The sequence below is a fragment of the Tiliqua scincoides genome, chromosome 7, assembly GCF_035046505.1.
Source record: "Tiliqua scincoides isolate rTilSci1 chromosome 7, rTilSci1.hap2, whole genome shotgun sequence".
Lineage (NCBI taxonomy): Eukaryota > Metazoa > Chordata > Lepidosauria > Squamata > Scincidae > Tiliqua > Tiliqua scincoides.
The window spans coordinates 54,606,651-54,622,918 of NC_089827.1; the positions used below are offsets into that span (position 1 = coordinate 54,606,651).

A 16,268-nucleotide genomic window follows, 5' to 3' on the forward strand; every position below is an offset into this window, starting at 1 on the left:
ACAAGCTGTATCCTTGGCCATTCGCTTTGATGACTTTAAAAGCAGGTTAAATAAATTTGTGGAGGATTCGTCTATCAATGGCTACTAGGTAATGATAGCTAACTGTGGTGGAAAATAGAATGCTGGACTTGATTGCTCTGATCCTGTATGGCTCTTGTCTTATGTGTGAGGATGCAGGGCATTTTGCAGGGCATTCTGCAAGACCCTGGGACTTTTAAAAGCCATCTTTCATCCAGTGTTGTCACAGGCAAGGCTAGCCTCTTTCCAAAGTGTCATATCAAAACTGGTCTAAAAAAGCAGAACTTGCATTGGCTTAATATAGCAGTTTCTGTGGGCGATGCACCCTGGCTGTGCTACAGATGGTTTGATGTGGAGAAAATTCCATGTGTGCTAGAATTTGAGTGAATACAGGAACACTTGCTCAAGGTATTTTCACATGTGAACTTCCTTTCTTGTCTAGCAAGGGTCATTTGTGAACACTGGAAGCAGAATGGAAAATGGAAGAAAGCTATGGTTGGAAAAAGTGTACTTCTATCTGGATTGGAGATACCCTCTTTCATTCACTTGGGGGGGGAGTGTCAAGTGGGACTTGCAGAAGAAATCATTGTAAAACCCACAATTTTTAAAATATGAGGTCTCCACAGCTTTTCACTGTATCTACAATTCTCAGTAATATGCTCCTAATCTGCTCTCTTGCCATAGGAGCTTATCTGGTTTGAGAAGCCCTGAACTCCTAAGCTGGGCATTGTAGTCACTTCTACCTCCAAATGGGTCTTGCTGGTGGATTCTTCTGGGGAGAGCTTATTGTTTCCTCCACCAATGAGGCTGAGACAGCCAGAACTGCCACTGATGTTGGTGAGGGAGGAGGTCGATATCACTGAGATCCTGCCTGCCAGTATAGCTTTTCATCAGAACTAGGGTGGTCCAAGATGGAAGGTGTATATAGTCTGTTCTTGTTATCTGCTAGGTTTTCTTTCCAGGAAAACCTTGTGGTTACCAAATTAGCAGATACTGAATTATTGAGCATATGGGGAAAATGGGGTTAGCTTCCATGGGACCCTCTTCACCCTACTCTATGAACTTTATGGACCTGAATCTTAACTTGACGTATATAGGGCTGAATGATAGTAAGTACTCAACTACATCTCCATGCTGGATATCCCTTGATATGCTGACGTTTGTGGCAATGGTGATGGTGATTTCTCTGTGCCAACTCTCCTTTGACTCATTAAAGGTTGCTGGTCCAGCAACAAGGCCTCAAGAGATCAGCAGTGGGGAGGGGGTTACTTCACCCATCGTCCTCCTCCTCCAACTGACTCTTGGCTTCTTCCCTGGGCTTGCCCCAGCCCCACAGCAGCCCTCAGGTGGCCTTCCAGAGACATCATTAGCCTCTCCTTTATTTATTTTTTTATTTATTTGTATGGCAAACCTCTTATCATTGCTGGGGCTGTGAAGGTTCAGCTGGATTCCCTGTGATGGTGGGGCAAGTTTGGAAGTGGACACAAATGTATCTGACAATTCTCCACCAGCCAATATTGGATGCCCATTGGATGTGGGCATCCATTGGATGTGGCACCAGCACAGTATTAGCAGATAATGAAAACAGAATCACAGATAAGGAGAGGTGGGTGGCAATTCACAGATAGTGAATTCACATATAAAGAGAACTGACTGTATGTTAACCTGCTCCTTCTGAAACTGCGAACACCTTTATTCAAATCTCTTTGAATAACTAAATGGGGGCATGGCAGGATCTAAATGATCAAATAAATGAACAAGGTTTCTCTCTAATGAGACACTCCATCTCAACAGAATCAGGACAGGTAACTCTCTCCTGCTTGGCAGTCTTCTTGTACTTCTGCTTCTCCTCCCCCCATACACAGCAAGGAATTTCACCCCGCTCCGCTTTGCATTTACATCCAGTCCAGTTCCATTTATCTCCCTAGGTTAGGGTTACCAACTTTTGAACGTGCCACTTTTGCTTTGCCTTTAACAGCCATTTGATTGGAATTAGCAGGTGATCTGCACAGACCAGATGGCTGTTAAAAGCACAAGAGCCAACCCAGCGATTCCATTTTGCTGGCCAGTTGGCAACCCTTCTTGCTTGCTTATCAATAGGCAGAGCACGCACAAGAACAGAGGCTGCATGGCAGTTTATTTCCAATGTAGAGAGAGCCAGATATTTTTTCCCCAGAGGGCTCACATTCTTGTTTTATGCCTCCTTAGGATTTGCCGCCTTTCCTTTCCCCATATTTTTCATCCAGAGCTTTTTGCAGGTTATGATTTAGGGCATTTTTCTGGAACCATCTCCCTGTTGAGAAGCAAAACATAGTTCATATTAACTATATCCCCTGTAGTGAGCACCAGGTTTAAAGGTCTGGTTGTGGGAGAGACTCCGAGAGAGACAGAACAGACTAGGGGCTTTGAAGACATGGAAGACATCTGCATGCAGCACAGCTACACAAAATGAACAAGCTGGATGTGCAGTTATTTGGAGAGGAAACCTGCAATGCTTACTAGCCATTAATCCTTGGCTAGGGTCAAATCTTTATCACTTGCGGTAATGGAAACAAGACTGCAGCAGTTCCATTTGCTCATTTGTGTGATTTGTCCTTTGCAAGCATGAACTGGATGAGATCCAAATGTTTATAGATTTTAATAATACTTAGCATTTATCCAGCTCTCCATAGGCATTATCTCCATAATCCCTGCAATAACCCCGTCAAACATGTGGTACAGTTATTATCTCAATATGACAGAGCGGGGGTGGGGGAGAAGAATTTTGGCACTTTCCTAGGATCTTTTCCTAGTTTTGTTTTGTTTTGTGATCCTAAAATCTAGGGTCCCCTACCTAGATCATCTGTTTTCCTTCCATGCCAATGTTTGGGGTCCCGGGTTGCCCTCTTTACCACATCTGGGGTATAGGAATCCTTCATCAGGCTTTTGCTTTCTAACGGTCCTCCTGCAAGGGGGAAAAAGAAAAACGATTTGGAGAGAACCAAAAACCACTTTTGCTATAGATGTACTTGTCAATGAGCTAGATCACAGGGCAAAGCTGAGGCAACAAGCCGCTCTAGGTTAATTCACCTATGACTTGGATGTTTCTAGCACTGATGGGCCTCAGAGGTTCTTATAACTCATTCAAATTTAGCCTGTTGTCAGGAGCAAAATTTTTGTTGCAAGGTACTTTTCAATGTTTCGATCTCACCTCAAATGTTTAGACCAGTGGTTCCCACATTTTTTAGCACAGGAACCCCTTATTAAAATGACACTTTATGGGGACCCAACTAACTTTACAAGACTGAAAAAAGTTTCACTTTACCAGCCTCTGTTTTTATCCTTTTTCCTCTGGTGGTGGGAGGGAAGGGGAACTGCCTTCTGGAGCATTTGTCGAGCTCCATGTTTGTCAGATCAGGACCATTCTGGTGGCGTTGCATTCCCCTTTGCCTGGCTTTCAATAAGAGCCAAGGCATGTTCATCTACTCAGGAGTAAACATGCACATACTGCTCTGTTTTGGTTTCCATAGGGCTCAAAACACTTTGATGCAAATACCAGAATTCATAGCATTAAAAATTAATATTGTTTGGGCTGATGAGCCATAAATAAAATAGTTTTTTCTTAACATTTCACCTACAACTGTGGTAGGCATTCTCAAAGGATAAAATACAAGGTTATGCCTCAAGCTATCCAGTAGCCCCCGGAGACAGAGAATCTATATATACTGAAGAAAGAAGCCCTTTGCCACCTGACAGCACTAGCTATTGTTAATTAATTGTTCCTCTCCGGCTGTTGCTCATTAAAAGCAATTCAAAATGAAGCAATCCTACTCATAGCTGATAAAACAAAGTTGATTTATGGGGCACTACCTGCAAAAAATGCTTTTTTGCTTGCTGCCTAGATTAGAACATCTCAAGATAGTGGTGAAGCTACTTGGCTGGATCTGAGTAGAGAAAGTGAGAAGTGTTCTTATGCGCCTTTGGGTTTGGGAGGAAGTGAATCAATGATGACAGAGTAGCATTTGTTGCTATCTATCAAACTGGCCCTTTTAGCTGTGACTTCACAGCCAGTTGATCTGAAGCAATTAGTAAGTGAAGTGATCACTTCACCTGTTGAATGGGATGAAGTGCATCACTTTATTCCATGAACACCTTCACCTGTTGGTTCCAGTATATGATTTCGGTTAAAGGTGCAACAAAAGGCACCAGGTGTGTTGTGGTTTTTTTTCTGATAAGTTAGAAACATTGCAAGCATTATCTGTGCTTACTATATATTTTCCCCAATATCTACTGTGATGATCTAACAACAGTAAACAAATTATTGCAAAGACTGAAGATACTCCAGTGCTCCCCTCTCTAAAGGAAACTGACCCTGTAACTTGTTTTTCAGGTTACATGTTCTCTCTCTCTCTCTCTCTCTCTCTCTCCCCCCTTACAGAAGGTACACCATAAAAAGTGATGTCAGTTATGGGATTTCTGTAAACTCAGAACTCCAAGGCTACTTCAAAGGATAACTAAAGTTGTAACAGGAAGTGAGAGGATAGATGAACATAAAAACATAAGAGCCCCACTGGATCAGGCCATATGCCCATCTAGTACAGTTTCCTGTGTCTCACAGCTTCCAGCCTCTAGTCCAGCTTCCTGTGTCTCACAGTGGCCCATCAAATGGCTGAGGGAGCACACAAGACAGCAAGAAACCTGCATCCTGGTGCCCTTCCTTGCATCAGGCATTCTGAGGTAGCCCACTTCTGAAAGCAGGAGGTTGCACATTACACATCATGGCTTGTAACATGTGATGGACTTCTCCAGAAATTTGTCCAATCCCCTTTTAAAAGCATCTAGGCCAAATGTTATCACCACATCATGTGGCAAGGAGTTCCACAGACTAACTATGTGCTGAAGGAAGGAAGGAAGGAAGGTTGGTAGTTAGGTAGGTAGGTCTCTCACCTTGGAAGATGTTTGATCTTAGATTGTAGCCTAGTTCATAGTAATCAGCATAAGGTGAGGATGCCATGGGATTCTCTAGAGACTGGAATTTGTCACTGAGTCGCTTTTGCCCTTGAATCAGTCCAGCCTCACAAAGAGTACGGCGTGCCTGGAAAACACAAAATCTGATTGATTCCAACTCCATTCTGGCCCCCAAGGTGTTTAATGCCACCCACAATAATTGAGCACCTTCAGAGTTCTGGTGGTATCTACAACCTCTCAAGGAACACCCTCTCATCAGGTGTAACCTTGATTGGAACTAGGGTTTTCATTCATTCACAATGCGTATGGGTTGTTTGTCCCTTTAGACCAGCTATTTTCAACCTTTATCATCTCAAGGCACTAAAATTGTCAAACCATCAGGTTTTTGACAACTGAAAAGGCACACCTTGCTGGTAGTGGGGGGCTCACACCCCTCATTGGCCCTACTAATAAATGACCTTCCCCCCAATTCCTATGGCACACCTGCAGACCACTCGTGACACATCAATGTGCCATGGCACAGTGGTTGAAAATGGCTGCTTTAGACCTATGTGTAAAATAACGAGAACGTTAATCATGGATGACGTTGGATCAGATTTTTTGTTGTCATGCATTGCTGTCCCTAAGAATTGAAATCTCAGTGAACAACAGTAGATATTACATATGTGGTGGATGATAGAATATGCGCTTGCCACTCTAATAATTACTGTATATTAATAGATGACATATTAATGACATTGGCATTGACCTTGTCTACTGTAGAACTGTCAAATATGGAAATTTCTATCAGTTGTCATGATCATTAAGTAATGGTATCTTATTCTGTTTTCTAACACTGAGTTAATTATAACCATCCCTATTATTATACTATAGTTACAAAATGACCCTTATGATACAAGACTATGCTTTTTTTACTCAGCAGTAAGTCCTGCTATATTCAATGGGACTTAGGGCACAGTCCTAATTTGTGCTGGAACAGGCAGGCCAACTGACCTGCACTGAATCCAGGGCAAGGTAGGTGAGGGCTGGGGTGCCACTCGGAGTAAAGGGATTTTATTCTCCTTACCCAATGTTGTGCACCAGCCAGTCCTTTGGGGCTACTTGGATCTGCACCAACAGATTTGTAGGTACACATTTGAGCAGCCCATGTAAGGCTGGGGGGTTAGGATCCAGGCTGCTCTGCCTGCAGCAAGCCCCACCCTCTTCCTGGGCCTGATCCACCCCTGGGCTGCACCCCCCCCCCCCGGCACAAACCTTCCCCCAGGTGCAGGTCCGGCTCCACGTGATCAGTGCACGTCCATGTGCTGGCCTAGCCTGCTCCTGAATAGCCACGGACATGCTTTACAGCACGTTTGCAACACTTGGGAGGCAGCACAAGAGACTTGTGCTGGCTTGGGGTGGGGGTGTTGGATTGTGCTGCCCATCTCAGATAAGCATACATAAGATTATAGCCTCAAGGTTCTACTTATATGGACGTAATGATTTAATTGTCCGTAATCTGCCATGTTCAAAGGTGGTAACGCTGGCTGCAGAATGTGTTCCCGAAAGTAATATCTGAATCAGGTTTAAAGATTAAACCAAATGTTCTCCTAACAGTCAAGGCACAATAGCATTTTGAAAAATTAAAATTTAGACAATAAGGAACTCAAAATTCAGCTTAGCAAGAAAACTGGTGATGAAAAACAAAACCATAAAAATCTTGGTTGTCTTGGACAATTCCCAGTTTAAAAAAATCTGATTACTACTGATAGTCACTACTGCTATTTAACAACTACTAGTAGTGCTACTGCTTCTGGCTCCTACTGCTAACTGAGTAGTAGCTGCAATAGCAATGTACAACTAATACTACTGCTTCTGTACCACAACTTAACTCCTGTTGCTGTGAGTTTTACAATGACTAGGAGCATCCGTACTACTTGGTGCAGCAGCACATTGTCTTACTATTATGTCCTGCTACCTAACAGTTATTTTGTGACAATGGCATGTGAGCATTAGTCCATTTAAGCTGTTGCCACATGGCCGCACAGCTCAAAACCCAGCTAGGCTGTGCTCCATGCAGCTAGGCATTCCCAGAAGTCCAGCGATGACACCATTGCTGTGCAACCAGACATGCCACCCGGGGGGGGGGGGGGAAATATTGCATGAGAGGTTCTGAAAATTGTACTTTTCATTTTGTTGTTATTCAAATTTCAAACTTGACATTTCAAATTTAAAGAGAGCAACATGTGTTGCTTTGAGGCCCGCTTACTACCAACCCTCTTGACAAAAAGAGACAGTATGATTTTCTCAACCTGCTCCTCAGTGACCAGCTTCTCCACCACAGTTGTTCCATACTTGGCCTTGATGTTGGTGGGTATGAGACTGCTTTGCTTCTCCGGAACGAGCTTTCCTTCAGCTTTAACATCTTGCCCACTTGACACCAGTGATTCTTTGGCACTCGAAACGTCCTGGAATCGTGTTATGTCTTCACAGCTGCCCTTTATGGTTTTCCGGGGAGATGCAGTTAATCGGTGTCCTAGAGGTCGATACTGCCTGCTCATTGGTTCATCTGAGTCAGTATAACCATCTTCCATCTCTTCTAAGTTAGATTTGGCCAATAGTTGGAAGCTTCCAGGTCTCCCTTTCTGGTGATTCCCGGTTCCTTTGGAAATTGTGCTTTCTGGGCTATCATTCCTGCTCTCAGGGTGAATGCATTGGGCAGAGGGCATTTTGGGCGTAGTGCAGAGGGCAGGTCTACTGTTGTTTCTGGTGTGGAAAGGCTGCCTGGGCATGACTGAGGGGAAATCTGTAGCTTTGTTCTCTGTCTGGCTCTTGGCATTCTTGCAGGGGGTCCCATTAGAGCTCTTAGAGGAGGATCTTTTTTCCTTGACCTGTGCCCCAGCCATGTTGAATGTGGCCTGTTGTTTGTTGACATGTCCAGGCACTTCTGGAAGATAGAAAGTAAGGCACCGTGGATAGAAATCCAACAGTACATGGCCACATGTTGTCCTGGCTTTTGTGATCATCAGGCAGAGCATCAAAAAGCCAAACATCTTCACAGATGAACATAAGAACAGCCCCACTGGATCAGGCCATAGGCCCATCTAGTCCAGCTTCCTGTATCTCACAGCAGCCCACCAAATGCCCCAGGGAGCACACCAGATAACAAGAGACCTCATTCTGGCACCCTCCCTTGCATCTGGCATTCTGACATAGCCCATTTCTATAATCAGGAGGTTGTACAAGCACATCATGGCTTGTAAAGCTGCCCTTCGCTGAGGAAGGCAGCATAAGCCTGATAGTACTCCCTTGTTTGGTTTAAATTTCTCTCCACAGCTCAGATCCGGCTCACCTGAAAACAGGTTCCATTTCCACATCTCATAACAATTCCTAAGATCAAGAGCTTGCCAAGCTCCAGGATCAAGGGGCATTCAGAGAGAAGTTTGTGATAGCTGTACATTACTCCGCATTTTATGGTGCTTCCCTGGAGGATTTCCAGAGTGTATTTCAGAAGTCATTTTCTATATGGGCAGCCATTTTGTGGCTCTCATTGTATGATACTTTATATTATATCTTAACAACATTTTTTGATTTATTCTTAGCCTCTACGCATTAGTGTGTAAACCAAAAGTCGGCATGACAAAGTTTTCTTCCCAAAGGAGTTAACAAGGCTAGAGTAGGCTAGCTAGTACTTTTTGACCCCTTTGGGGGCTTCCGGGGTCAGGCGTGCTTGTTTCATCAGCGCAACTAGGAGACTCTGTCAGTGCTGCTTCTTGATGTCTATGAATTGCACTTGCCCTCAATGTAACAGGATCTGGGTCTGACACCAGCACATAAGATGGTATGGGGACACCCTCATAATTCAAGGCAGGTGGTCGACACTAGCTTTTGCATAGTGGAGAGTTCTGGAGAAGGTAGACATTTTCCCACCTTTATATGTCCTACCTGGTGGACAGTTGGCCACCCTGGTTTCAAAATATGTGGAGGCAGGAACTGTGAAGGTCATGTCCATGGGCACCTGTTATCAAGAGAAGAAAAAGGTATAGATTATTACCTCAACAATCTGTAAGACAGCCTGTAACTGAGGTGTGTATTATTTTTATACTGTAGTTAGGAAGCAGAATATGAAAGTGGCTTGTAAGTTGGCTAAAATTGGCTTTAGTTGGCACAGTTTGCTAAAGTTTCAGACCAGAAACATTCTCATCACAGACAGTTCATTATCTTACATCACAATCATATGCATGTCTACTTAGAAGTAAGCCCCATGTTGTTCAGTGGGGCTTGTTCCCTGGAAAGTCTATAGCATTGCAGTCTTAGAGCCCAATCCTATCCAACTTTCCAGGGCTGGTGCAGCTGCAGTGCAACCTGGAGGTAAGGGAACAAAAGTTTCCTTACTTTGAGGAGGCCTTCATAACTACCCTCCCATCACAGGATGCAGCACACACCCCTTTGGCACGGGTTCCACAGAGGCTGGAAAGTTGGATGGGATTTGACCCAGTATCACCACAGTATATCACCTCTCTTTATGGATGGGATTCTATATACAAGGACATCTGCAAGAGGGATCTGAAGGCCTTAGGAGTGGACCTCAACAAGTGGGAAACCCTGGCCTCTTGGAGGCAGGCTGTGCAGCATGGTCTTTTCCAGTTTGAAGAGACACTTGGCCAACAGACTGAGGCTAAGAGGCAAAGAAGGAAGGCCCATAGCCAGGGAGACAGACCAGGGACACACTACACTTGCTCCCGGTGTGGAAGGGATTGTCACTCCTGAATCGGCCTTTTCAGCCACACTAGACGCTGTTCCAGAACCACCATTCAGAGTGTGATACCATAGTCTTCCGAGACTGAAGGTTGCCAACATAAATCTATATACAAACCTTTTTTGGGGGGGGGGGGGGACGACATTATGAGAGTTACATCCAGTGAATAACTGTACATAGTCCATTTCAATACATTGAAAGCTAGGCAACGTTCTACAAAGCCCTCACATCTGTTTTGAAAATGGATGCAACGCAGCATAGCCCATTGCTCAGCCAGCCTTTGTAGCTATGCTTTGAAGAGCAGCTTGATCTGAAATTAGCTGGCAAAAGACATTGCAGCTTGAAGCTAAATATGCTCACCTGCAAACCAGGTCAAGAAAATGTTAACAGTAGGACTACAGAGGCCTGCTGGAAAAAAAAATGGCAACTCCAATGGAACTCTCTGACCAGATTTTGCTCCATACCCAACAACCCTTTAAACTCAACCAAATTAAAAAAAAAATTAACTTTAAGTAACTTCTGCTATGGATACTATTTTGTTATAATTTCCTGATTCTTTCTCATTCCTTCTCATTCCTACTATCCTCCAGATTTAATTGAGAGGAATTAGTAGAGAGGGACAAATAAATATTCCAACCAATGAATATGCATTCAGACGTGGAACTCTTTTATGGGGAAATGGAAAATATTAGGACTGGGTAAAGAAGAGACCAACCTCAGGAGCTAATTAGAGATGACATCAGCGCATCCAGTGTGTGAGAATTCAGTTAAAGAGACAGGGGAGGATGGATTTAAAGCAGTGTGTTAGGCAGGAAGGCGGGGAAGGGGGCATTAAACATGCCGCATGGTTGCATTGTTGTCTGCGAGTTCCCTCCTGGCTGTTGCTTTTATCCTGACCGTGAGCTAAGACCAGAAGGAATCCTCACTGGGAGAAAAGCAGCTGAAGTAGGTGGGAGAGGCTCAAAGTGGAAAAGGATTAGGCACATTTCCCTCCTGTGACATCTTTGGTCACTAGCATCCCTCATGACGCATCATATCGGTTGAATGGCAACACATGTTCTAAAATTGGGTCACTACTTTCATGTCTAATGAGATCCATAAGCCCTTCAGTGAACATGCATGTATATGAGAGGGAGGGAGGGAATCAGGATCACCTCCCCTGTCCTTACCTCCAACCTCTGGATATTCATCTGAAACAGGATTGCTCCAGATCCTGCAACTGTTCTCTCCCCCCCCCCCGTTGCCCTACTCATCCTCTGATGGTGCATGGAATGCTACTGCTGCCACTAGTACTGTGAGTTCGGGGGTCAGCTTAGCCAGAATGGTCCTCAGAATCTGCCCGACCTGGCTGACTTCTGATCCCACCCCAGATCTGAAGGTCAGAATGGAGCTCATGAGTGTAGAAATTATATGCAGGGCTGAGACCCGTACAAAAAGCTCATATTTATCTGTGATCACTGTGTCTGCAGTTGTAGGCTCTGTTCTAACAGTCAGATGACTGCAGGGATAGGGGTTGGGAGTGGGATCACTGGCACAATTTCTATTTCAGCCCCACCATAAAATCACTAAACACGCAAAAAGAGCTATATTCTCATCACTCAGAAATTAGTTTGTGTCAGCATCCTGAGAGAACATCAAAAATAAGAACTTTGAGGTTGGAAATTTACATTTTCACATTCCATGTGAATCTGGCTTATCTAAGCATTTAAGAAACCCGAATCAAACTCCCATAAATGCCTCCATCAGTTAATAATCTCCCTAACTTTTGATGGGTCAATGTCCCTAATGTTACCTAACCACTGAGCTCAGGAGGGACAGCCTTAGTGTGCAGCTAATAGGTAAGGACAGAAAAAAAAAGTGAAGTCTCTCACTTGGACTGAACTATGGAGGAAAGGTCCTCACAGGTTACAAACCATGACAGGTATGTGCAACTTCTTTGTTTTAGAGGTAGCCTATCTCTGAACGCCAGGTGCAAAGGAGTGGCAACAGGATACAGGTATCCTGTTGTCTTCAGTACTCTCTGAGGCATCCGGTAGGCCACTGTGAGCTACAGGAAGCTGGACCAGATAGGCCTTTAGCCTGATCCAGCAGGGCTCTTCTTACGTTCTTGCATCTGAGGGCAAGTGAAGATTTTCAACATTATTTAACAAAGTACCAGAGAGTCCTCTGGGACAGGGTAACCCATGTTTTAATTCATTCTTTCTAAAACTAAATGCCAGAAATTCTGTACTTTTTCACAGCTCCATCACAAATGAGCAAGTCTGAATTCTGATTGTGAATTTTGAATACATAGAACTTGTAGTACAAAAGCATGTGGTCAGTTTGGTTGGCTGCAGGACACAGCTGAGAGGGCTCAACACCTTAGCACAAGTCTCAAGACCACCATTGTTATGGTCATAATTATGACAGTAATATTTGCAAATAAGCTCTGTACAGGATCCAGGTCATGATCTTGGTGTGCTAAGTCCCTCGTCTTTGACTTCTAAAATAACATTATTTTTTAAGGAATGTTTTCATTACATTTCTGTTTTTTGTTTTTTTTAATTCTTAAGGATATTTATTTGGCATTCTGCTTTTCAAAAAAAAAAAGTTCACAAAACAGTTTGCAAAATAACACAGTCCCTTCTTTATGGGAGTTGTTAGAACAAGAGTATATAAATTACACAGGCCTACAAAATTGAGGGTCAGAAAAGTTTTTCCCAAACTTTATGGTGGTTTGATATGAATTTGGGGTGCCGATTCCAAAAATGGCATCAGTTTTGCCCTATCACATCTAGTTTTGGAGATATAGTATAGCCTAATTAGTGAATGGTTCAAGCAGCTTTCTCATGAGGAAATCATGGTGTAAGCTTCCTCATGAGGAAGCTGCTTGAACCATTCACTAAAGGGGCTATGCCGTGTCTCCAAAACTAATCATGATAGGGCAAAACGGATGCCATTTTTGGAATCAGCACCCCAAATATACCCAGGAATTGGTGTAACGTTTAAGGAAGCAAAATGTGTGTTGGCCTGTGTTATCAGATAGCAAGAGACATTTGTTTCCTTAGGTTTACACATATTCCATTAAAAAAAAAAAAAAGATTATGCAGACCTAGATAGTGTTTTTTGTTATTTTTGCAGATGTCCACTGAATGTTCTGTGAATTTGGTAGATGTTCTGGCTCACACTTCAAAATTTATTTCAGATACGGGAAGCCTGATAAATTAAAAACATGTCCTAAAACAACCATACAATAGTAACCAAGCAGAAACAATGCAGCAGGAAGTGGACAAATTAACCAAAGACCAGGCTAAACAATAAAGTCTCAATCTTGCTTTGAAAGTTGAGCAAGGAAGGAGCTGTTCTTAAGTCTAGTGGGAGGGCATTTCAGAGCTGAGGCACCACCAATGAGAAGGCTCTATTATGGGTAGCTATGGGTTGCTATGGGGGCAGAACCTGTGACAGAACCAAGCAAGAAATTCTCACAGGACATGTCGGCTCAAGCAAAGAGAAACAATCCTTCGAGGTCCAGAGCCCTAAGGGATTTATTGGCAGTGGCATCACTAGGGATTGCATCACCTGGTTCTGGAGGCCAGTGTGTCACCCCCGTGATGGATCTCCTCCCATGCAGTGGCTGGGGCAATGCCTTGGGTGGTGAGCATGGTGACATATTCTTGCCTGCTCGCACTGGTTTTTTGGCTATAACTTTTTATAGCATAGAGATATTTCAACATGGTTTGTTTCATTACATTCTGCATGAAAATACACATCGAATGATATAAAACATGATGGTATTATTCAAAAGCACCAAGATTTAAAATTTTTTGGGCCGTAGTGGTGTCACCCCCTGTGCGCATCACCTGGTGTGGCTCACACACACCCCTCTAGCAATGCCACTGTTTATAGATCATTGCCAGCACATGGCATTGTGCTTGGAATAGTACAGGCCAGTGAACATGGTACAAAAGGAGTGTGACACATTCACAACTCCGTGCACCATTCAGCAACCCAGTGGCAACATTCTGCATTAGGTCAATTCAATGCAAGAAGCATTAGCTCATGCTTGACATGGACCACAATACCGCAGTGGAGGAGTCTTCTTAGTCTGTGTTAAAAACCCAGATTCCAGGAATTCCTTGACCTGGTTTGATGCAGTTCCACTAATATGTGAGGGCCTAATCCTATCCAACTTTCCAGCACTAGTGTAGCCATAATGCAGCCCCAAGGTAAGGGAACGTATGTTCCCATACCTTGAGGAGGCCTCTGTGACTGCCTCTCCTCCACAGGGTGCAGTACATGCCCCATTGGCACAGCACTGGAAAATTGGATAGGATTGGGCCCTAAGATTCCAATACACTACCAAATTCCAACCATTAACAGGATTTGGTGGCATCTGCAGGTGGCAGGTTAAAACAGATACAACTCAGGGCTGCCCTTGCCAAGATGGGACTGTATTCTCCCCCCTCTCCAAATCAACCAATTAATGTAATATTCCTCCCCCCTCTCCAGATTAATCAGTAATGTGATATCTAATTTTGCTGTCTACTTGAGGTCCTGAGAAAGTAGCACGGATTATCTTAGCCCACCCCACATATTTTCACCTGAGTCACACTCTCCACTTGTCTGGCATTCCTTGGGCAGGAAGACATGAGGCTGTTGTCCCCTTGGAAATCACTACCACTTTCCTGCAGGCATTGTAGGTACTGGATCACAGGACTAATTTCCTCCGCCTGCTGGATTGAGGGCTCAGTCTCGATCGTAGGCTGCAGAGGTTGTTGGTGCGGGGTAGCGAAATGTTTGGGATGCTGTCGATAGTGTAGCATGGGACTCACCGCTTTAGGCTTGTGTTTGTGTTGGAGCAAGGGGCTACCCAGCTGTGGCTGCTGATGGCATTGGAGTGAGGGGTTTGCCTCCTCAAGTGCCCTTTGGCACTCAAACAAGGCACTAGCCTTCTTAGGTTTATGTAGATATTGTCTGGCCATTTTCACAAATCCTCTGGCTGGGAAGAGTACGACGATTATGATATAAGAACTATATAAGTGCCATACATATCCCAGGGTTGTCAACCAGATGTGTATCCACACCAGTTGCCAGAGGTGGCCAAGGAGTGCCCCACATGCCTGCCACATGTGGCCTGGACTGGCAGCTAAAGGTAACAAGTCTTACTGCATTGACTTATGCCTGAAACCCAAGCCCCTTTGTGTAGGTCATACAGCCTCAATGCTCCCTTGTGTGACAAAGTGTGTGATGGCCTGGCAGGGGTTATTTTTATCTCTGAGGTGCCCAAGAGTTAAGTCCTCCTCTCATATCGGAGCCTCACCTCTTCCATGGTCTTAGATTGAGGTGCCACAGTAGATCTTACAAGTCAAGCAGATTCTTGGTGAAGTCCAGCAGATGGAGACAAAAGGGTGGAACTGTGAATAGTCACCAAGGACTGTTGCTAAGACACAACCATTCCCATCTGTGAGCTGCAGTTGCTATGGGAACCCAAGTAAACAGAGGTACCCTCAGAGAGTTATTTTCAGTAGCCGGAGACCAAGAGGTCAAGTTCCACTTTCCTAGTCCTCATCCTAAAACAAACATTTCTAGAGAAGTTCCAAATACCTTTCTTTGACTCTCTTCTTTCTAGTGATGCCAAATTGATTCACATCCCTCACTGAAATAAACTCCCCAGTACTAATCTAAATGGGTTGTGGGAGATCATGTTTTACATTCCATGTATGCAAGCTAGGTAATGACATCAAGTCCCTGTCTTTCTCACATGCACACATCAAATATAGCTGCTTCAAATGTGTTACTGTACATGCTTGTCGGCCAATCCCACTGGAGCCCTATTCAGGTGTTAATCATTGACGGAAAACCAACGTGTGGAGAGGCAAAGAGGAACATGCTGGCTAACCCCCCACTGAACATGCACACATCCAAGCAAACACACTCCCTGGCCACTCCACCCCTCAGACATACCCACATGCAGTATTTGACCACAGAAGGCAGGCAGGGGGTGTCTGGGGCATAACCAGGAAGCACATGCTATGCAGTGAGGCTTGTTAGCTGATATACTCCTTTCTTTGCCCTATCCACAGAAGTTGGTCCACCCTGATAGTACAATCTTATGAAGATTTACTCAGAAGTAACAGCCCAATCCTGAGCTGCCCAGCACCCAAGGCTGCAGTGGTGCAGAAATGGCTGCCACTTAATCCTATGGAGGTTGGGCAGACACAGGCGGCTCCCAATGCCTTCTCAGGGGAAGGGGACACTTTTCCCCTTCCCCCTGGCAAGGTAATAAATGGGGTACCTTGACTCTGCGCCGGCTATTTAGCTGCTGCAGAGTAAAGTAGTCCCGTGTCAGGCAGGGTGACCCAATGTGGAGCTTTGGATCCAGCGGAGCTCTCCGCTGGTTCTGCCTCCTCCCACACTTCTCCCTCCCCCACATCTTCTCCTGCCTTCCCCTGGCCCCAGAACTCCTCCCCCCACATCTCCACTCACCTCTCTGTCATCTGTCACTTGCCTGGAGCTCCAGGCAGTGGCCGTCCGTCCTCTCCCGGGCACTGGCCCGGTGGTAAGTGTTGCAGGTGTGCCTGGGCTG

The 16,268-nt window shown here is 44.6% G+C and overlaps 1 protein-coding gene across 2 annotated transcripts; it reads right to left on the reverse strand.

Annotated features, from left to right (window-relative positions):
* Positions 1-2,136: 2,136 nt before the first annotated feature.
* On the reverse strand, positions 2,137-16,110 carry CIMIP4 (ciliary microtubule inner protein 4). 2 transcript variants are annotated; one of them, XM_066633317.1, is made up of 6 exons: positions 15,003-16,110; positions 8,890-8,962; positions 7,257-7,888; positions 4,945-5,092; positions 2,852-2,962; positions 2,137-2,311 (listed from the first exon to the last, which is right to left on the reverse strand). In XM_066633317.1, exons 1-6 carry the CDS (start codon positions 15,009-15,011, stop codon positions 2,223-2,225), a joined length of 1,062 nt encoding a protein of 353 aa, XP_066489414.1. In that variant the 5' UTR covers positions 15,012-16,110; the 3' UTR covers positions 2,137-2,222. The 2 variants fall into 2 exon arrangements, with proteins under 2 accessions (XP_066489414.1, XP_066489413.1); XM_066633316.1 differs by having other exon boundaries at positions 7,257-7,891.
* Between the last annotated feature and the right edge of the window lie 158 nt (positions 16,111-16,268).

Bases quoted from the DNA above. Each gene is read 5' to 3' on its own strand.
- CIMIP4 (XM_066633316.1), bottom strand. The intron at 2,963-4,944 runs GTGAGAGACCTA...TCCCCCTTGCAG, and splicing joins AAGATCAAACATCTTCCAAG to GAGGACCGTTAGAAAGCAAA. The intron at 2,312-2,851 runs GTAGGGGACCCT...GCTTCTCAACAG, and splicing joins AAGGAAAACAGATGATCTAG to GGAGATGGTTCCAGAAAAAT.